The following is a 23,823-nucleotide window of genomic DNA, read 5'->3' as shown; positions in this document are numbered from 1 at the left end:
GGTGCTCGTTAGGTGCTTAAGAACCTGACAGATAACCACGAAGATCAGGAAATGATGACATGCTTGGATCACCTAACGCGTTATGCCATCTGTAAGCAATCGTCAATGGTGATATGTCTTGGGCATACTATTAGACGGCCGAGACCGGGCAGTCTTTAAGGAGTGGAAACATACTGGTTCCAGACACGACAAAAACTAAACGTGATTCAATTTACAAGAAGAGTGCTTGTGACAGTGTTCTGGGACGTTTGTTGTTTTATTCGGGGATTTGTTTAACACGGGACCACTGAAAATGCTGCAGCCTAAATTAAAATTCGGTTAATGTTGCGTCGTGTCCTGCGTGACAAACGCCGCTACAATAATGCTGACAACGTCAAACTTCATCATTACTGCCAGTCCAAAAGTCCCTTAGGTCTCATGAACAAATTTCTCACGGTCAAAATTTTGCGACAGATGCGGAAGTGAAAACAGCACCCTGCACATTCCTATACTCCACCATTACAGACTTTCACGAACAGGGCATCTTGAAACTGGTACCACGCTGATAGAAACGTATTGAGAAAGTTGGTGACTGTAGAAAAATGGATCAAATACGTAACTTTATTTGTGCTTTGTTTGCTTTTGGTATATTAATTTTTTTTGGGGGGGGGGGGGAATATTGCGCGTTGCTTCCCGATCTGCCCTCGTTATAATATGTATTGCACAGATATCCATTACACATCATCTGATGCAGTTTAGTGATCACAGCTTTCCCAGCATATATAAAAAAAAAAAAAAAACTAGGATACCTACATTTCCATTGGAATGTCATGAAAAATTATTCAGCTGTGAACCCATACATCTTAAACACAACATATAGACTAGTTTCGGTATTCTAACATGTGAAACGTCTAAAACTGCAGAAAGTCTCGTGGCCAACATTTTTTTAAAAAAAAACTCAGGCAAACAAAGTACTTTCCTCATTTTTCATCTAAATAACGTAATTTCCCGTTTACTTATGTGAAATGGTAAAATATGTCACAGAATCACAATTTCTTCTTGAGTAAATCTAGTTCAAATTACTAGTTTTGTTTGCGAGTTAATACACAAAAATGTTCAAGGGAGAAATTTTGTGCAAAAATTTTCTTCAGTACATCTAGTTAGTTTTAAGGGTTTATACATGGTATAAACTTTTTAACACGATAGAGGGATTGAAAATTATGATACAATATTCTTAATGTTGTGATTAACACTTAACCTATATAAATATTTAAAAGACCGAAACTAGAAAAGAAGTACACATTTAAAATTAATTTTTTTAAAAAAATATCTTATTTTTAGGCTTCACCAACGCATTCTGAAGAAAGTACAAATTACACTTACATTTTCTTAGTTAAACTTTCTCTTTCTTTGTAGAAATGCGTCTTGAAACTGGTCAATATTTCAATCCAGCCAAAAGTAAGACTGTGAAAATGCAACGATCCTGAACTAGTGTACAATAAGCTTACCCTGCCTGTATATACTGAACGATCTGTGGAATTGAAAAGTTGAAGTTAAGCATTGGTATTTTTGACATACTGTTGTAAAGGTGTCACCCTCGCTATCAGGTCTTTGTTTCGCTGGCTACAAGCAAAGAATTTATTGTGCATACGTTCACGAAAGTATGAACGAAGACCTAAAGAGTTAAATATATCCAACAGACCCGAGTTGCATTAGAAGTTTTGATAGTAATTTTTGCTGTGTAATTTTACCTGCATATGTGAAAACTGAAGAAAATGCAATATACTCTTCATCGTTAAACTTGAGTATACATACGGTAAGATACAAAATACAGACACCCTGTGATTAAGTGGTCCCGCAGGCTCATGGCGTCAGAAAAAAACATCTTTACTGGATATAATCCACGATTAAACCAAGCTACCCTGGACTCCTATCACGCACTTTAATAGGCTCCTGTTGTATAATACTCTCTTGTCGCTTCTGACCTACAAACCCGCTTACATATTTTTCTAATTTAAGAAGAATATTACAATGCCCATGCATATTTCTGTCGCAAACAAAGTGAAAAATTTGCTTAGACATTTTGATAGCATTACTTTTGGAAATATATGTGATATCTTTCTTTTGTAAACATCGACTATGCCTTTAGCGACGTGAGCCATCATTTACTTCACATAACGTTAAGTAACTTACTCAGATTTTGTTTTGAAAATTCGTAGGTCTTCTTTCCTGCATGTTATTAACCATCTATATAATACAATATATTGCACAATGCTAGAGGCCGTCAAGCTCTTCAGCATAGCTCTAATGACACGTCAGAACGACTCTGCATAAGGCCCAATAGCTTATAAGATACTTAGCAAAATGATAGAAGCGGACAGAGTATTGCGTATATATGAAAATGAGGAAATAAAAAGCTGTTTAAAAATCTCACCGAAATATTTTGTTTACAGTAAGAGAACTAAAAATGATCGAGTTAAACGGGGTCGTAAAATGCTTTTAATTGATTGAATAAGTGATAGGATGTCAGCGAATGTGTGAGATATACAAGGTAACTGTCGAAATGGTAAGAACGTGGCGTGGGTAACACATATATCATTGTTTTAACGACGAATTAAATATCGTTGCTTTACTTTAGGATAGTAGTTAAAATAACAACAACTGGTGGCACTGGAGGAAAAACGGTGAAGGAGCTACATCTTGCTTAACAATTCGCACGTCTGCCACAAATCTGTTACACTGCTCGAATTTTTTATCTATGACTAGGACTCAACCTAGTGACATATATTACACGCGTCATCAGTACCAATACCCAAGTTAAACAAGTGAATATAAATTTAAAGTGTGAAACTAAGACTTCCAAACTAAGCGAATTCAATACTCAGACTACAGGTAATACATCTGTAAATACTGGTTGCAATAGAGAACAAGGTCAAAGATAGTGTTTGTTCCTTGGACACTGATTCCATGTAAAGAAGGCGTTATTTTCCCTTATTCTATTAATTCTATGGAAATAAATGTTGAAAACTATCGTTAATTTGAAGCACTCCAAATTTAAATAGAGGGTGAAGCGATGAGATAGAAGCTACATTTGGGATGCTGAAAAGGTCGCAGAAAACATCTCTCTACATCTTTTCGAGTTTTCTCTATGAAAATCTGATAACAGAAGTACTAATAAATTTAACCACTTCCGGTTTCAATACGCTGCTGCAAGTTGTGAAGTTTTATATAAGAAACAGAAGTTATATCCATTCCAGTACAATTTGTCGACATCTATTATCATTTGGGTTCTATTATGATAACCATTGAAACCAGAAATGGACAATTTCAACCTCTTCCGGTTTTATCTTAGAGTTAACGTAAAACATCAAACCAATTCTTGTCAAAATTAATGAATTAAAAAACACTCATATCGATATGTTTTATCGTATTTGTTCTATAGATGTAAGTGTTAAACTGAAAATAATTGTAAGCTTGAAACAATTTCTGTTTTGGAACAGTGTTATCGACAGTTGTGCTAACTTGTCCTGAGACGCCGAAAATGGCTGAAATCTTTTTAAATAAAATAATTACACGCTATTTGTTACAATTTTCGTTTTACGTCGATAAAAGTTGAAACTGGAAACAGTTAATTTTAAACACCTATGGTTTCAATAGAGCTTCAACGGAAAAACGTAACGTTTTCTCGACCAGCAAACTCGACTCGAAGAACACATCCCTATTTCTTAGCGTTTTGGCTCTACGGAAAACAGTGTTCAAACCACAATGGTACATCTAAGACATCCGTTTCTGGTATAGTGCTGTAAATAGTCACGTTGAACTGTTTGAAGAAAATACTACTCCGTATCTATTACCGTGTTTGTTGTGTGGCAATAAATGTTGAAACCACACATCGTTATTTCTAATCACTTCTTGTTTGAATAGAATCTCAACGCAGGAACTGAACATGTTCTTTAAATGCCACATCGATTGCAAGAAACTGCAAGTTAATAGCTTTTAGGGCTTTTGCTGTAAAAAAATCAGCTCTGAAATTGGACGTAATTGTAAATGTGATCAACTTCCCAATTTAAATTTCTTTAAGTTTTATGTTCTACGTTTCCGCCGGCTAGGCTAAAGGAGGCAGTGATGATGGAGGCATGATGGAGGCAGTGATGATGGAGGCTAAAGGAAGCACGGTGTTTGTCCAACAAAAAGTTCACTTGGCACGACTTGCGGTCGAAGCAAGGACCCATGCACCAGAAGCGAACGCTCTGCTACTAAGCCAGTGCAGCCTCACTTTAAGATTGTTGAGGATAGTCATTATACATTGTGTTGCGAAGCTGAATCCTCTGCACAAAAATGTTTCTCGTTATCATATGTTGCAATTAAACGCCGAATTGTTTTCAGAGACCCGCGTTACAATACCTGTTACCGATTTCGTTTTGATACAAAAATGTAATCTAAATGTTATGTCACACACTTATGCCGACCAGGCTAAAAGGGACAGGGATTATGAGAAATGGATGAAATATTGAAATAAGGAAAATAGAAGAGCCCCAAGGAAATCTTACATGGTGTTTGTCTACCACAAATTCCGATTGGCGCGAGCTGGGATCGCGGCACTACCCCCGTGTATCAGAAGTGAATGTTCAACCATTGACCCGTTTTCATTCAAATTTAAATTAAATGAATTATTTAGTTTCACGTCTCACAGATATGTCGGCTACGCTAAAGGACAAAAGAATGATGAAAAACGAATGAAATATTGGAATGAACAACAAAGAAGAACCAAGAAAAATACACACGCTTGTCTGTCTTTGTTTAGAAGCTATAATGTTGAAACTGGAAATGGTCATTTAAAAAACTAGCGGTCGGAATAGAGGCTTAACGGAGAAGAAGGAATCTACAATTGAAAACTGAACCGATTGTAACAAAACATATCTCGATATCTCTTACCGTCTTTTGTATATAGAAGTCAGTATAGAAACGAATTATATTATTAAATTTCAAACACTTCCGAATTTGCTAGAGTGTTGCGCGTGTAGTACGTCCTCTTTAGACTATCTATTCAATGTAGAAAAATGTTTGTCAATATCTTATCGTTCCCGTTCTATGTTGACAAATATTTAAACCGAAATGCATTATACTCGGTTTCAATCGCTCCGGTTTGAATAGGAGTTAGCAGAAAATGTGAAAGCTGAAGTAATAGTGAATTTGAACAACAACCGGTTTGGACAGACTTATAGACAGTCATGATACGTATGTTATATATAGATAGTGAATCGTTTACAAACAATCGCTTCTCGTTGTGTGTTATAGCTATATTCTGTGGCAATAAAGGCTAAAATCAAAATGACTAGAGTTCGGTTTCAAAACAGGGTTAACGGACGAAATGGGGCCTATTCTTAAGACAATGATATACCAATACTAAAGTCATCTTGAAAGCATTGACCGTTTATCTCGTACGGGAATCATTCATGAACCGGACGCAATAGTAAATTTGAACTACTTTCGGTTTCGGGAGAACCGAGCGAAATAGCGCAAGTAGTAGAACGTTGCCTTCGCATTCGGGAGGTCGTGGGTTCCATTCACTTGCCGATCATCCTGACTGGGGTTGTCCAGTCTCCCTCAGTCCTATTAGGCAAATATCAGGATAGTACCAACTAAATAGGCCCTGACCAACATATTCCCAATTCCTTTTGATTTTTATTGTTGTTGTTAGGTATCCACTATAAAATGGCCTCTGAGCTGTATTTGGTGATTGTTAAATAAATAAATAAATAATTGGAACAAATGAAATGAAATCTTTAAGTTTAACGTCCCACGGTTATGCCGGTTAGGCTAAAGGAGACGGTGAAATTGAGAAATGAGTGAAATGGTAAAATGAAGAAAGTGGAAGGAAACGGGAAAACCCCGAGAAAACCCACGAACACGGTGCTAGTCTCCACACGGCGCGAGCTGGGATCGAACCGGAGACACCAAGCACCGGAGGTGAACGCTCTACCACTGAGCAACCGCGCCCCAAAATAAATAATTGAAATAGCCTTGAATTTTGTGCTAAGACGATGCATCATGCACAGACATCCGCTTCTCGTTATATTAAAATTTTCGTCATTTGGAAATAAACGTTCAAATTCAAAATGAAAAATTTTAACCACTTTAGGCTTGATAAGGGTAAACAGAGGAGATGGAACCTATTCTTCGGACGCTCAAAAGATTCCGAAATCCATTTCTCGGTTCTTTTGCAATTTTTGTTCTGATAGCTGTAATGACAGGCGAACGGACAGACAAACCATTCTATAATCCTTCTGTAACTTATGCAAGTAACAGCTTAAAAGTATCAAAAGCTGCTTTGGTTTTATGCACATTATGTACAATAACTTACCAAAAAGACTTCTGTATACAGTTCAAAAAATTAGAGGTGGTATTATGTCAGATTCGAAACCAGAAGAAACAATTTTCGAATTTCAGATTCGAAACCATTTTAAGAAATGAAAAAAAAATCCTTGATTTTACAATATATTTTCTACTAAAGCACACAAAAACATTTCTACAAAATGCAGTGTGATTCATTCACTGCTAAGAGTTCACAAAAATATTTATTTCACTCGTATAAAAGTAAAATAAGGCCGAAAGTACATATAGTTACAAGCTACAATGGCGAGAATAATCCGCATAATGTCAAAAGACTTTTGAAACGAAACAGATAAAAAAAATGATTGTTTTCTATCTAGGGTTATTTTCACGTCCAAAATCTGAAAAAAAAAAACATAATTCATTTTATTTATCTAGTAAGAAAGACTGACCTCAGGTTCCATTCTCTGACGTTGGAAGGAAAAAAAAAAGCTCATAATATACTTGAAATAGAGAGGTCGGGAAATTTTTCGTGACTTGTACTATGGATCTTTTACGTTTCCTAAATTCCCAAAAAAGATATCAATTTATGTCACTCACCGAAAAAATGACAGGATCTCAATTTTAACCATCCGCAGTTACAAGCCGAAAAGCAGCACTTTAGGTGCCCAACCTTGCAACAAGATTATATACAACAATCCAAAATTATTACATAGCTTGCCAGTAGAGTTATCATCATGTCAAATATATACTTCGACGATAGGTTCCAATAAGGTGCAAACAAGATATTCTAATCCCGAATGTGTTTGAAATAGAACGAACTAAACTCTCTTTGTAACTTGTAGCTACGTACATTCTTACATTTTTTTCAATTCCGGAAAGATAAAGCTCGAAATTTACTACACTTATATCATAAAAATTAAAAGATAAAAAATTAAACATTTCGCACTTTCAAGTAGAATGGTTTCGATTAAAAACTACAAGTCCAGAAAACGTTACGAAAAAGTTACCGATCATTCTATTTGAAATTTTATCGAACTTCGAATTTGTAATGGTGGCTTTTCTGTTCCTCAACGCCAAGGATATAATTTGAAATTTTCTTATACCTATTACCTGAGTGAAAAAAAATATTTCCTAAAATTTTAGCAATCTACTGTAAAAATGTCATTAGATACCAGCAAAGAGAAGCTTTTCTTCCCTCTATTTTAAATTTATTCCAAATTTCGACCTGTTATTTACGCCAATATGAGAAACTATCATGGAAGTGTTTCATTTTAAGTAATCATATTGACATTTCAAGAATTAAATAAATTGAGTTATTTTTATTTTTAGAATTTGGAAAAGTGTAAGAAAGCATAGGTATGAGGCATCAAAAAATTACCGATAGTTCTATTAAATACACATCTTGAATTTTGAACGATTGATGGCGGACATTCTCTTTTAATATAGGGTACAATTTGAAATCACGTCAATTTTGTTAAACCAATGAAATGGGTTAATATCTTTTCTAGAAACTATAGGAGTGTAAATATCGACCTAGATATGTCACGAACTATTTCCTAGCTTTTCCTCCTTGAAACGGGTTTGGAAACATTACGGATCATTGGCGCCATTCCCAATATTAAAGATGGAGCGTATTTCTGAGATGTGTTCTTCCTATCAGTAAATAAACTGCATGCTGTAATTTCCTTAATTACTCAACGAGTATGATTATCAATATACATTTTGCAATTATATTTCTTGTGTGCTTTGTTCAAAAACAAATTTAAAATAAATAATTTTTATTGCACTTGGTTAGCAAAAAATTATTATTGTGAACGGCATTAACTTCTATTTCATCGTCTCCAGTTGAAACACCAGCAGCTGCATGAAAATAATTTTTTAAAAAACTGACGAAAATAAATACAGAAGACTAATATTTTAGCGTTATCCATGTCTAATCCGGTAAAAATACAATTCACTATTAATATCAACATTAATAAATATTATTATATTTATTATTATTATAAATGAGCAAAATAAATATCAATGTGCAAATTGAGGTTGTTCTTGACTTACTTTAGGCTTAGTGTTACTGACTCTACCACCGATTAGTTTAATGACCTCTGAGACAATGGATTCGATACTGACAGCTGCCCTTTTCGATTATTTTCATATATCCCCTCCATTCCGAACCCTAGTGGTCTCTCACCTTGATAGAATTTTTCTCCTGATTTGTAAGTTACATGTGTATTTCAACTCATTGATTGAAATCAGACTATGAACCGAGTTCTATGTTTGACACGTGATTGATTTATTCTATATATCTATATATATATATATATGGGAGTGTGTGTAAATTTTGAAGCAACCTTCCTTCGTTGATATTTCCTCCTCTCCAGTTAAAGTTTACAACCAAACGTTTATATAAAGGCTACGATTTCTTCCAAACTATGATGTTTTCCATACAACTGCTTTAAAGTATCGAACTCTACTCTGTGAATTTCTATAAAAGAGGAATCAATACGCAAGCATTCTTTTTTTACAGATCTACTGTAAAAACTTTAAAATTCTCAGAATTGTAAACAATATATAACAAATTCAGGCAAACTTTTATTTTGATTTGGACAGTGTAACCGATTTCTCTGACCCGGTTCCCGGAGCAGTTCAGGAATTACATTCCAGTCGCTCCACCTGATCGTGATGTAACGCTGTGTGGTATTATCATGGTGGTAAACGTGCAATGAAATTAAACCTGCGTGGCTTAGAAATCTTAGCTGATTCGTAACGTAAGTAAGTAACTTTTTCATTAACCGTTTACGCACCATTGTTACCTGTAGGAAACAGGAAATTTTCAGTGTTCTAGCATTGTAACTTTTCTATATTTCTGCCTGACATTGAGTGGTATTATAAATGAATGAATTGTGAATTATTTTTTTTGTCTTAATTTCACAACAATGTATATTAAATAATTTCTTTCGATTTTTTTACAATTGATGTTTTCGTGCTTTTTAAAAGAGATTGCAATACTGCGTGCTTCGACGTAATATAGAAGTTGGCAAGACTGTGGACAGTTGAGAGTTCAATGTGTGTGTTTTTTTCTAGTATGAGTGAACGTGCGTCTGAGACCATCGTTTGTTATTGCACAACTCAAATATTTTAATGTTCCCATTTGGGAACATTGGTACGTAGCGAGTTAATTTGAATATTTGTTGTTTAAAATCGCGTGATGGCAAGGTAATTTCTTACGCTGGATGAAATAGTAGACAAGTTGGACACTTTGTGTGTTTCTGATCATGAGGAAACGGATGTTTTCAATCTCCCTCAAGATGAAACAGATGACATATCAGACGAGGAGCACATAAATGAAGAAAAATTAGTTCCTGTTATGCCTAAGGACGTATGTGGTGAGTTGATAGTCGCAGCGCAAATGAGCTCGAAAATATACCATCAACTTGATCATCTAAAAAGAAAGGGAAACAGTGTGTGTCTAAGTGAGAAATGTTGGGAAAATTAGCCTCAATCCCATTTCCTGTTCACCAGAAAAACATGTGGTTTCTCATCCTCATCTTGACGGTAGTTCTCCGATAGATATTTTCTTCAAGATCTTGCCTCCATCATACATTGAGCACCTTGTTCAAATGTCTAATTTGTACGCACAGCAGAAGTGAGCTCCACACATAAAAAAATCATATGAACAGTTACAACAATTTTTTTCGTTTATTACTTCTCAGTGGGTATCATATTCTTCTTCTGAGAAGTCCTACTGGAGTACACCAGACGACCTATGTATACCGATTGTTTCATCCGTAATGCCAAGAGCACGTTTCTAACAAAGAAATATTTCCATATTGTTGACAATTCTAAGTTACCAAGAGGTGACAAATTTTGGAAAATAACACCTATATACGACGAACTACAGAAGAACTTGCAGCAGTTTAGTATCTTTCAACAATCTCTAAGCATTGATGAAAGCATGGTTCCGTACTATGGGCATCACACCTGCAAAATGTTTATTAGAAAAAAAAAACAATCTATTTTGGTTACAAATTATGATTTTTATCTTCTTCTGACGGTTATCCATATGCAATGGACCTCTATGGTGTAAAAGACAATACTACTGATAACGTTAGTGAGAATATCCCATTAGGAACGAGTTATTCGTGGTCTCACATCGATCATAGAAAATAATGACCAGCACCAAGTCTTTTACTATAATTTCTTCGCGTTTTATGATGTTGTCTTAGAATTAGAAGGAAAAGACAATTGAGCAACAAGGACAGTAAGAGATAATCGTGTTCAACAGTGTCCTCTGACTCCACAGAAAAACTTGCTAAGGACGAAAGAGTTTGACGTCAAAAGTGATGGTAATATGTGCTTTGTAAGGTGGAATTACAGTGCGGTTGTAACTGTTGGTTTAAACTGATTTAAAAACTTGCCAGTAGCATCAGTAAGGAGATACTCTTGTGTATATAAGAAAAAGGTTCCAGTAAGTCGACTATTCGTTATTCAAAAGTACCGGTACAATGAAAGAATGGGAGGAGCTGACGTTATGGATCGGCTTCTTGCATCATACAGACCCAAACTCAGATCCAAGATATGGTGGTGGAATCTTTTCAATAATGCGCTCAATTTAGCAGTTGTTTCTTCTTGGAAATTGCATTACGAATTCAACACGAACAATGAACTCACATATCTACAGTTTTTGAGGGAAGTTACCATGTGTCTTCTTCACATTGGAAACATGACATCAATTAGGCCAGGTCCAAGATCGCATATCCCCATCGAAGCTCGAAACTCTGACACGCATTACATTGTAGATGCATCACAAGAACGCTGAGTAGTGTGCAAATCTAATACAAGAAAAATGTGTTTTCTGTGTCAAAAGAGGTAAGATCAGAAGTGTTCTCCAAAGGACCATGGGTTGTAAGCGTCTTTTCAAAGACCTGAAAAAAGACGGTTAGCTTATGCTCAGAAAAATTCATGACTAGTATAGAATTGGAAAAACTTTTTTTTTGCGATTATACGTTTTTCAATTTCCTAAAAAGTACTAGTTATATAGTTTACAAAAATACTAATAAATACATGTACATATACTAAGAGTAAGTGAATAGTAAGAATAGTAAATATATATCTAAAATAAAAGCTCATAGGTATTCAAGTGTACTCATACGTAAAAACGTCGAGCCCTTCAACCACTGTTGAACATTTTCCGATTCATGAAAACATATTCCACTTATTCCTACATCATTGTATAGCCCTGATGTGAGGTGGAAAATATTTTCTTCTACACTTTTCCGGAAAATTTTCCGTTCTTACCAAATATCAGTGATCAAGTAAAATTCCTCAGTATTCATAAATTGATTAGTCATGTAAATGTTAAAAATTGAAGGATTGTTTAAAGAATCTGAAAATTTTCATGACAGACAATTTTCAGTACTATGTAGGAACAAGTGAAACAATTTTTCATGAATCGAAGAATTGTCTGTCCTGTACAGTGATGAAAATTTTCCGATTCATAAAAACATACTGCACTTATTCCTACATCGTTGTTTAGCTGTGATGTGAGGTGAAAAATTTTCTTCTATATTATTCCGGAAAATTTTCCGTTCTTAACAAATAGTGATCAAGTAACAGTTCCTCAGTATTCATAAAATTGATCGAAATCATGTATAGAAATGTTAAAAAGTGAAAGATCGTTTAAAGAATCTGAAAATTTTCATGGCTTAGACAATTTTCAGCACTATGTAGGAACAAGTTAAACAATTTTTCGTGAATCGAAGAATTGTATGTCCTATACAGCGATGAAAATTTTCCAGAAAATTTTCCGATTAATAAAAACATACTCCACGTATTCCTATATCGTTGTTTAGCCGTAATGTGAGGTGGAAAATTGTCTTCTATATTTTTCCGGAAAATTTTCCGTTCTTAACAAATATCAGTGATCAAGTAACAGTTCCTCAGTATTCATAAAATTGATTGAAATCATGTATAGAAATGTTAAAGAGTGAAAGATCGTTTAAAGAATCTGAAAATTTTCACGGCTCACACAATTTTCAGTACTATGTGAGAACAAGTGAAACAATGTTTCATAAATAGAAATATTTTGTGTCTGGAAAAATTGAAGAACTTTTGAGTCGGAAAATTTTCATCATTTTGAAGCAAAAAGTAAAACAACTTTTTGTGAATCGGAAAATTTTCATCAAGATGAAGAAGCAAGTGAAAACACTTCATATCTGAACAGTTTTGGATATTATAAATAGTGATGTTAGGTTGAAAATTTTCCACTGGACATTGAGAATATATTTATATTTATATTTATATATTTAACTGGAATATATTTAACTGGACATTGAGATATGCAATTCCTGTAGAGGAAAATTAGACAGCAATAAATTGTAATTTTCCAATTAGATATCGGGAACCAGAAAATTTTCTAATATGTCAAGTTGGGAAGTAAAAATTTACATACTGAAACTTTCTTGAAATGCAGAATCGTTAGATTTTCACTTCATGAAATTTTTAAAACAATATTTATTACCAATAAATTCTACGGCTAAACAACGATGTAGGAATAGGTGGAGTATGTTTTTATGAAACGGAAAACATTCATGACTTTCAATAAATTGAAATTTTAAATAATAGTATTGGATATTTGTATTCTAGAACTCTTGTGTTCTGCTCTTTGCACACACACACACACACACACATAGAGAGAGAGAGAGAGAGAGGAGTTGAATTGAGTTGATTTTGAGTTTAACGTCTCTTTCAGCAGCGAGACTGTATAAGCCGGGACCAACTGATTAATGTGAAATCCGAACTACATGAGCTCCCGCTGGGAATCGAAGCCAGGTCTTCCATGACAAGGGCGCGTATGCCAACCGCTTAACAACGAAGGAGCTCGCAGATGAAGATAGAGAAAGAAGCACTGTGTAAAAGTTTACTTCCCAACTTGAAATATTAGAAAATTTTCCGGTTCCCGAAAGCTAATTGGAAAATTATAATTTGTTGATGACTAACTTTCCTCTAAAGAAATTCAATTTTGTAGCTGAATGTGCAGTTAAATATACTGGAAAGTTTTCCACCTAACATCACTATACATAATATCCAAAATTGTCCGACTTACGAAAAGTTTTTTCCACTTGTTTCTACATCGTGATGAAAATTTTCCGATCTATGAAAATTCCTTTCACTTGTTTCTACAGAGTAATAAAACTTTCCGATTCACAAAAAAAGTTGATTTACTTTTTGCTTCAAAATGATGAAAATTTTCCGACTCATAAAAAGTTCTTTAATTTTTCCATATTAGACAGAAAATAATTCCATTCATGAAAAAATGTTTAACTTGCTCCTACATACGACTGAAAATTGTCTGAGCTATGAAAATTTTCAGGTTCCTTAAAGGATCTTTCACTGTTTTACGTTTCTTTACATGAATTCAACCAATTTAATGATTGCTGAAAAATTGTTACGTGATTACTGATACTTTTTTAGAACATTGACCTCTGGTGCTAGGGGTCCTGGGTTCGATCCCAGCCCCCGCCAAGTGAACTTTGTGGTGGACAAACACCGTGTGCGTGGGTTTTTTCGGGGTTCTTCCGTTTCCTCCCACTTTCTTTATTTCACCATTTCATTCATTACTCATCATCAACGTCTCCCTTAGCCTAACCGGCATAACCGTGGGAAGTAAAACTCAAAGATTTCATTTCATTTTTTTAGAACGGAAAATTTTCCGGAAAAATATAGCGGAAAATTTTCCGAAATGTGAAATCTTCCACCTCACATCACAACCTCCAACATATATTTACCCTCATATCTACCACAAATGTGACAAGAGAAAAAATGTTAGAGATATTTGAATTTGCTGTGTGCAAAATCAATGTCTTATTTTACTTCTAAGTATTAATATATGTAATGTGTAGGGAAGATATGCAAATCGTATTTCGTATATATATATATATATGCGTGTCTTTGTGTAATGAAGTCATAGAAACGTAGTCTGTATGAAATTCATTAATGTTATTAATTAATTAATTAATTATAGAAAGTATTGTGAAAGAAAAACTAAGACGTGAATTCTGCAAACGCGAGGTACCAATGTACCCAAAAGGGACCATCACGTCACAAAATGTTAGCATGTGGTAAGCGACAAATCAAAACAGAAATTTATTTAGGGATGAAAAAAGGACAGATATTAAAAATTTTGAAGAATTCGCACCGGTGGATCCATGTCCGGTCCTTAAGCGGTTAGTGTATTTGCGTGTGAAAAGTGGACTATATACCACGTGAAAGCTCCAAAGGCACATACAGTTTCAACAACTGACTGAGGCAGAAACAGTCAGAGGAAGTAACTGAACCAATAAAAACCGATTGAAGTCACTGCCCGAGTCAAAGAAAAATCTTCACCCAATTCGATATATTTTAATAGACTAGTACTTATATATCGTAAATATATTGTGTTCTACTTGTAAGATGCCTACCTTCATAAAAATAAATTAATCAAGATCGAACCTGTTATGCGCAGATTCACACAGAAAGTAGCTAGTAACCATTGTAAATTAAATGAAGTATAAATGTAATTGGCGCGGTACTAGAGAAATCCGAGACTTAAGGGATCAACATAATTGCAAAATTTACGTTAGTAAAGTATTATATTGGAACACAAATATATAAGCAATTATAACGTATTGGAATGTTTCATATAACATCTTTACTAGCGTACAAATACACAATTCAGCATGAAAATAATACACTTTATGCCATATACAGTGTTTTGCCCTATCCTTGTTCAAATGTATATTGATCTTTGGTGACGCGCCTGTTCCTTACCGACGCAACACTTCCCTCCCTCTCCAGCCAACATGCTTCGGTCCTGCCCTGACTTACATAGCCTTACTTCTTTCTAGTGGCAACCTAGCACAATTTGATTCGTGTCTTTTACATAATAATTCTTATTGTGTACTTACACTGGAGCGCTATGATGTGAAACTATATGGATGAGTGCAACTCCGTCCCCCAAAAATGAATGTTGGAAATAAAAATAGCCGACTTTTAGCAAATGAAGTAAAATATGCAATGAATTTATATATAGGTTTTTCAATAAATATCCATCTATTTTTTGTTAGGTTTATATCTTATGTTTTATTAATGTCTTTGGAAGACCGGAAAATTGGCGTATTCGAGATAATTTGGGGATAAAGTTACAAACATCTATACGTTTGGTCCGGCATAAAAAATATCACGTTTGTATTTCGGAAATTTTAAGATCCCATTCAGCCACGGAGGTTTTCTCTTAAACAAGCCTCTATGCATGGAACACTATTGCAAAGTACCCATATCAAAAATATCTACAAGAATTGGTTTGAAATGTGTAGTCAATAATTAGGTAATCATTCCTTCATTAAGATGGGTGCAGTTACTTGTGTTTCTGGGTACTTCTAGTCTATTTGTGCCGCGCCACTCCAAAATGTTGATTATTAATTTACGTTCGACGTAGGCCTATCTCCCATAACTATTTCTCGAAAAGTATTCCTTACAACTATAAAATTTCGTACCCTTGTAACTGTATTATCAATCTGAACCAGTTAGTGTATATAAAATTTAACATTACCTTTGTGGCTCAACTGAATTTGAACTACTGGTCATTATTTGCTTGTAGTCATCACAGTAAGAAGCACAAGTCTCTTCAACCTCTACTTTTCTTAGTGTTTCTATATTATTTTCAAAGGCAGGATCTTTTACTGCAAATTCAGATTTCACCGTATCAGTGTTTAATTTGACATCCGAAGAATACATAGCTACATCCTTCTCTCTTGTTTGCTCTCCTTCGGTTGTAGATGATATTAATTCTTTGCTGTCAGTTATCATTTCGTATATCCATCCTTTCCCTTCGAGTGGATCTTCCTGAGGAAAACCATAATCAATTTCTTCTTTGCACAAAAATTCCAACTTAACAGACGCTTCACCAGCCATTATTGCTACAAACTTAATACGAACTTGCAACTGTGCTTGATACTTCCATTTTATTTTATGCTGGCAGTGTTAATGAAATGGCTTACAAGAACGTTCATAGAAGCAATTTTATACTTGCAATCAAACATGCAATCAGATCTTTAAAAATTACAGAATAATTACTCTTTTGAAACAACAAGTTTGAAGAACTTCGTTGTTTGCTTCCCAAGCCACTATCAGTGTTGTTAAGTTTCCCTTAGAAAATTTCCCATTCCTGACAAAAATTTTCCTAGTTTGTTGAGTGCCTAATTTCAATGACAGAAATCATGTAATATGTTTAATTTAGATATACTAATGGAAACATCGACTAAAGTCGTTTCATTCATTTCTTGCTTCTATTTTTTTTACTTTTTCTTTATTTTTTTATTTATTTATATATTTTTTTTACAAAAATGCAAGTATATTTAGCCAACAATGGGGCAAATTACGCTAACGTAACGTAAGACGTGGTTACTTTGCACATCAGGGATTACTTTGAACAAAATATGAAAAGAGTGGCACAGACCCCTGTCGGCAAAACCATGAACAGAAATGTGGTAGTATCAACTGCAACGTAAGATAGAACATCTAACTCAATTTGGGTATAATGTCGACGGTTAACATCAGTTCTAATTACCGAAAGTGTTCATTGTTGTAGAGGTACGGGAAACAGTCACTGTAAAGGCCGCCAAAATTTGAAAGATATCACGTACAAGATTTTCCGTCAAAGTTAAGTAAATTTCGTAGAATACTTATGTGTATAATCAGATTTTGATGAAATAGATGAAATTGAAATGTGAAATGTTTTGACGTCAAAAAGTAAAACTGGGAGAAGACAGTTTCAGCCTCTACTTGTGGTTACTCTGCACCGGTCCAAAATACCATTTAGATAGGAAACTTACTACTGGAACCTCCTGCATTCTAAATTTCCTATCTAGGAATATGCCAGAAAGAATTTCTTGTTGGAAAATTAACTATGAACGGTGGCGGATCCAGAAAAGTAGTTTGAGAGAGGCTTTACACACAAAGACTTCGATTTTTCCTTTTTAGATATCAATAAACTTTTGGGGGGGGGGGCGGGCTTGCAGACTATACGCATAGGAATAAGTAATATTAGATTTTTTTTTTTAAGAAATCATGCGCTTTGGGTGAGTTTCAGCCTGAAAGTCCCGAACCCGTAACTCTCTCACTAACAACAGTCGAGACGATATTCTTGGACTTCAGGAATAACCAAGGCAAATCAGTTTACCGGGATTATTTTTCTTTTGCTGAGTTGGCATTTTTGTGGGACATATGGTAAACTATCAGGATACGGTACCTGTGCCAGTACGAGAAAAAAACATAATTTTCTTTACAAACATCGATAATTCAAACTAAATACTGATAGCAATACCATCATTCTAATAACAGTATTTGTAGACTGCATGCAGTTTTGTGTAGAAAATTAAATGTATAAATACTGAAGCGAAAACATTGCACAGAAACGTTATTATGTTTGTATATTGAACATACTTTTTTTTGTACGTTGTGCAAAGTAACCCCACTCATGGGGTTACTTTGCACCAAAGTTTATATTTCAATACCTAAGGTTATATTAAACGTATACTAATGAACTTGAACTAATATTTTCCTTATATATATATCTAGCTTTTACACATTTAGAATACAGTGTTCCAAATCGTTACCTTTGTAAGTTCGAGCGATTTCTTTAAAATGGTTTAAATCTTGTGCAAAGTAACACCGTCTTACGGTAGTGTATTGTTTTATATTTATTTTCGTCCTTTTATCATATATTTAGCGCAGTATTACAATACACCCAAAGTGAACATCTCATTTATATATAAATACAAAAGCAAAAGAAACACTAATAATAGTAAATTACAAACACTATGTTCATAATCATAATAATGAAAAAAGATATTTTCCATGTTATCATTAAAAAATAAAATCATCATAAATTTTACTTGCATTGTATGTAGAAATCATTGCACATATATAAATTTACAAACAAGGAATGACACTGATTCACTTAGTTCTTACAAAATGTTTATGCAGTTAACAGCTCATGTATTCCTCAACCAAGTAAAAGCAGTGACCAGTTAAAACTTTTGTTGGAAAATAAATGTTGGACCAGCAAGAACTGTAATTTTTCAAAAAAAAAAAAAAAAAAAAAAATAAGTTCCACTAATTATTTGTCGCTGGACCAAGAAAAACATTCTAGTTTTTCCCTGGTAATTGGGACTACTTCCACCATGTGTCTTTGGACTAACCGGCATTTTATGATGGATTACTAAACTTTTCCAGCTATGAATTCCAGTATGTCTTGCTAGACTTCCATGAAGGTTCCAAATGATATTCTAGCATGTTGTACTTTGCTTTTACCTGGCTCCAAAATGTACCATTTTTGCTGTATTTTATGCTTGTTCTACCAAGAAATTGGTAGATTTATATGCAGGCTCCAGCAAGGAGTTCATTTTTCATTTTGTGGATTTCTTTGTTGGTTCAAGCGAGGTATTTCACCATGTTTTGATGGATTTCTTTACTGGTTATGAAAATCCTGTACCGAGACCAGAAACAATGTTTAGAATTTATTGTTTCTAGTTAGCTAAAGGCAATTTTACACACAATTCATAACTAAGCAAAGTATGCTCACCTACTATACAATTACATACAAATAACACTGGTAAAAAAATTTTGCTTATTATTATTTCTTGATGAATTTTTATGTATTTTACCCCCTGAACACGAATCCAGCACTTATTTTTATTTAGTGTCAATATTTTCAGTGATATAAGCATGTTTTATTTTTCAACCATACTAGTTTATGCAGAGCAAATTTCATGCATTTATTTCGATGCTCGCTAGGTGGCTGTGCATTTGTTATTAAAGATAAATTGTTCGGAGTAGCAAACAGAGAATATAGATTCTAAAGATTCATAGCAGGATTGTAAATTAATTAAATAGAGTCTAAGCAATAATTAAGCTGTAGCCAATCCTGGTAGTAATGAAATGGTCGCAAAGTGCTGCTTGCACACAGGGGCGTCATTTCAGACTTTGCTTGAGGGGGGCAAGAGCATCACCGACATAAGACTTTCACGTTTTGTACTAGTATATTAGTAGACAATCGATTAAAGTATATGTATTCCTCAAACTCTTGGGGGGGGGGGCAATTGCCCCCTCCTGCCCCCCCTAAATGGCGCCCCTGCTTGCACATTTTCCACAGTTATTATATATTATCGTATAAATCTATCAGAGTATGTGCGTGTAGTTAAATGTCACTTACAAGACACCAAATAATAACATTACCACATATACAACAAAGGGAGTCCACAGGGATCCATATGCGGCCCAACGATGTGAGACATCGTTATCGAACCCGGTCTAAAAACACTGGAAATTAGGAAGACACGGAAGGAGTAGTCGGCTATGCAGGCGATATCGCAATAGTCGTATCAGCACGATCAAGAAACGAAATTGAGAGGAAAGGGAACCAAGTCTTACACACGCTTCAAAAATGGTGCGAAATAAATAAACTGAAACTATCAGGAAATATAACTAAATACACGATATTCGGGCAATATATACAAAGAGATCCAATATTAAAGATTAAGAACGAAAAAATTCAACGAGTTTAAGAATTCAAGTATTTGGGAGTATGGATTGACGATAAACTGAACTATGCTAAACATGTCGAAAACGTAACTGACAAAGGAAAGAAAGTAGCACACAAAATACTCACAATTGCAAGAAAATACTATAAGATACCCAAAAAGACCCTACAAACGTAAAACAATGCTGTAATAATGCCAACAGTAAAATACTGTGCCAGCATCTGGGCTCACAGAATATTTGCAAATAAAAACTTAAGGGAACAAATAAACAGAGTTCACAGAGGAGTTATAATTAGAACAATAGGAATAATCAAAACACTACCGATAGAATCCTTACAGGTGCTTGCACTAGAAGAACCAACCTACTACCAAATACTAAGAGAAGCTATAAAACGATGGAAAACAAATAAAATATAAAAATAATAGAGATTCTAGGTACAAATCCGAACAACGAAGACGAACTAAATATGTTGATAGAAAGGAAATGGCAGGAGGAATGGTACATCACAACAAAAGAAAAAAGCTCAAAGAATACATACCAACTATCAAAGTAAGGAAGGAAATTGGTGAAATAAAGAAGGAAACTATGGAAGCGCTGTCGGGACATGGACCCTTCAAAACACATTTGAAAAGATTAAATATTGAAAATAACGAAATGTGTTCATGTGGAGAAATCCAAACACCTGAACACGTAATATGGAATTGTAAAAATTACGTAGGTCTACCTAGTGAAGAAATAAGGAATCTCAAAGATGAAATTAGTGATGAAGATTGGACTACTTTACGGCAGGATAAAACAAAATTCGATAACTTTCAAAAAATAACAGAGCATGTAGTGAGAAACCTATGGAATGAACGAACCCAACGAAGAAGGTAATTGAACAAATAGCTCTTTGAAAAGATACAACTAAAAAAAATCAAATTCTAATAGAAACAATTTTAAAGCTCTGGCAAACACTTAGAACTATAGTACAAACTTACGTTTCTTTTTATTTATTTATTTATGTCGTTTTTATTTCTATAACATCTATTAACATTGTGTGTGTGTCAGTGTTGTGCGTGTTAGTGTAATAAACACATATGAGAAACAGTGTGATAAAAGCATACAGAATCATGGAAGAAAGAAAAAACTACAAGACAGTTAACACCAAATGAGAAGATGCTTTTTTACACTCTGTTTTGTTTATTTTTCTTTTTAAATTTTTACTTTTCAGGGTGGTGAATGGGCTGCTTCCCAGTCATTTATAATTAATTATTTTCTTTCTTCTTTCAGGTTATTTTCTGCATGTAAAAAGGATAAATAAAGGAAAATAAAACAAACAAACAAAATAAGAGAAAAATATAAGGGCATGGTTTTAAATATTAGGTGCGATGCTGAAAAGAAATGTGCCTCATCTTAATCTGCTGAGGTTTGACAGCCGAAAAGACAGCGAGATAATAAAGAAACATCAAAGTATAAGAGAGAGAATAAAGGCAAGAGGCAGTTGCGTCTGCCATAAATAAGTCCGAAAGCAATCGGCCAAGGCAGGGGGAAGTGGAGGCTTAAAAAAGCGCTGAATTTTACAAGAAAGGTTTTGTTCATCGGGTAGGAAGCAAAGTCCATCCACCGTACGTTGTAATCAATTCCCCTCTTTTGCACATTGTGTGAAATTCAACTTGTATACTGTAGTGAGTTAATGAAAAGATAATGCTATTTTTTTAAAAAAAATGACATTATCAAATAGATTGACCATTACCACAATATATTCAAGATGAAAAGTATTCATTTAACAGTCGTCGTACTTAGTTGTCTGCACTGAAATTCCCATAATGTGCTTTCTTCTTTACTAATATGAGCTCCGAGCTTCTTCGTGGCTAAGTGGTTAGCATACGCGCCTTTGGCGTGAGAGACCCAGGTTCGATTGCGGCGAGAGCTCATGTGGTTCGGATTTCACGATTAATCAGTAGGTCCCGTCTCATATAGCCTCGCTGCTGAAAGGGACAATAAAATCAACTCAACTCATATTGAGCACCATAGGAGATATAACTCCGAGGGGAATTTTGTCCCTGGAAAAATTCCCAAAATCATCAACGGTACGAAATATGTCTGCGATGCAACATGTCAATCATTTTCAACTCTATGCTCTGTGACCTAGTTTGCTTTTCATGATTTCAGTAAACTAGACAGACAAACGGAAGAATAGAGGTTTTCTCCCTGAAAATTGTGTTCGACGGGGGGGGGGGGGCACAGGCCCATATGCACGGGGAGACTAGCGGTTCAGGATCATCCTAAATTTTTACAGGAGAATAAAATATGAGCATTAAAGTAGTTAGCCATTAGCATTTTTTTGTTAGTATGATACCAGATTCGACTCCTGAAGTAAGCTCAACTTTCAGTCCTGTCATTTGCAGGTCTCGTCTCATACAAATTCGCTGAAAAATTTCTAAACATGTGCTATGACTAATATGCGAACTAAAGTTTTTTAGCAAAGGAAATATAAATTTTTTGCTTTGGACTCTGCCCTGGAATCCAGTTTTTCTGGAGGCGAGATAGTATGGTTGGGAACGACCTATCAGATTCAAACTCCGAACCCATATTAAATAAACCTTTCTTTAAAACCTTGGATTTCTGTAAGGACGAAAAACGAAAATATACTGATAGCTCCAGTAATAGATATTATAGGAAAGAGATTTAAAAAATAGGTGGTTTTGAAATAGAGAAAGGACAGTACCCGAACTTTATTAGTATTACTAGCATATATTACCCGCTTCGCTGGGTTGAAATGAAAATTTAAATGCACAATTGTGACGATGTGCCGTCTCTTTTTCTGTTTACTTAGCTCGTTAATTTCCACATTTTATTGAGAACTGCTCACGCTATATCTTAGCGGGTGTCACGAAAGAAATATACTTAAATTACAGCATGATTTTCATGGGAAAAAGTGGTTTAATCTAGGGGAATGACAACATTATTTATAAAAAGTAAGTTTTTTACATAACTAAAATGGTAATATACAACAACATTTAAATTAGTGATTCAACAAGAGTAATTTGATATCTGATAGTTCATTTGATAGTTTGATACCTTAATATAGATTGATTAACAGGCTAGATATTCAAATATTTAAGTTAGAAGAAACGGAAGATGAAATACGAATATGCGACTTCAGTCCTTAACCTTGAAGTTTTACGGTAGGTAGACAAATCATTTTGAAGTACTGCATGACATCTCTAAACTTGAATTTTAAGATGCAACAAGGGCTTATACATACCTTATGGTAGTATTCTTGTAACTCTTAGAAACTTTGACGATGATTCTGTCTCCTCACAACCGACGTCTCGAACCTATGTACCTCTGGACCTCGGAACTTCTGAACAACCGTTTGAGACCTTGAGGTTCTTTTATATTATTCTCGAGGGACACACCCAAGCCTCACATCAGTCATCATATCCTATTCGTCAGATTCACAAATATGGAAACTTGTTGCTCTTTTGCATTTTGATTGGCTCTTAGAGACTGCCGCACCCAAGATACGTGGCGTGACACACATGTACATACGTGTACCGTCACAGCCGGAAGAATTCAATTGCATGATTTCTAGACTTATCTATAGATTCATAACTATTTAACCAATTTCAACATATCAATGCAGTGTCACGTTGCCAAAATCATGATTATGTATCCTGTAGGATGAGTATGAGTAACCTTCGACAAGTAAACTTCCTACAAAATTGCGCAGCAAAAGCAACATTAGTCACCTTCAGAAGGTTTTACGTATTTCCTTTTTCTGTTGCTAGCTTGTAGCAAGTCAAGAGAGAAAAATGTCTTTTAAAATGCATATTAATCAAAATAATCTTTTTCAATTCCTTCAATAAAGAGCAATGTAACCATATTTTTGAACTCAGCGTCACATTCCCACTGCTTCATAATTTTCGTCCTCGAAAATCATCA

At 34.6% G+C, this 23,823-nt stretch overlaps 1 protein-coding gene across 3 annotated transcripts in view; it reads right to left on the bottom strand.

Annotated features, from left to right (window-relative positions):
- LOC145665114 (uncharacterized) overlaps positions 1-16,501 on the bottom strand; it is an 88,636-nt gene extending 72,135 nt beyond the window's left edge. For 2 of the 3 annotated variants that reach the window (XM_081732402.1, XM_081732393.1), the window contains exon 1: positions 15,902-16,501. In XM_081732402.1, coding sequence (XP_081588528.1) covers positions 15,902-16,263 — 362 coding nt within the window. In that variant the 5' untranslated portion in view covers positions 16,264-16,501. Of the gene's footprint in view, positions 1-9,088; positions 11,238-15,901 lie in introns of those variants that run through there. The other variant, XM_081732395.1, reaches the window with a different exon arrangement.
- Between the last annotated feature and the right edge of the window lie 7,322 nt (positions 16,502-23,823).

The sequence above is a fragment of the Thermobia domestica genome, chromosome 1 (genome assembly GCF_964235325.1).
Source record: "Thermobia domestica chromosome 1, izTheDome1.hap1.1, whole genome shotgun sequence".
NCBI lineage: Eukaryota > Metazoa > Arthropoda > Insecta > Zygentoma > Lepismatidae > Thermobia > Thermobia domestica.
The sequence above is the reverse complement of the archived record's forward strand: the minus strand, read 5'-3'. Positions and strand labels throughout refer to the sequence as shown.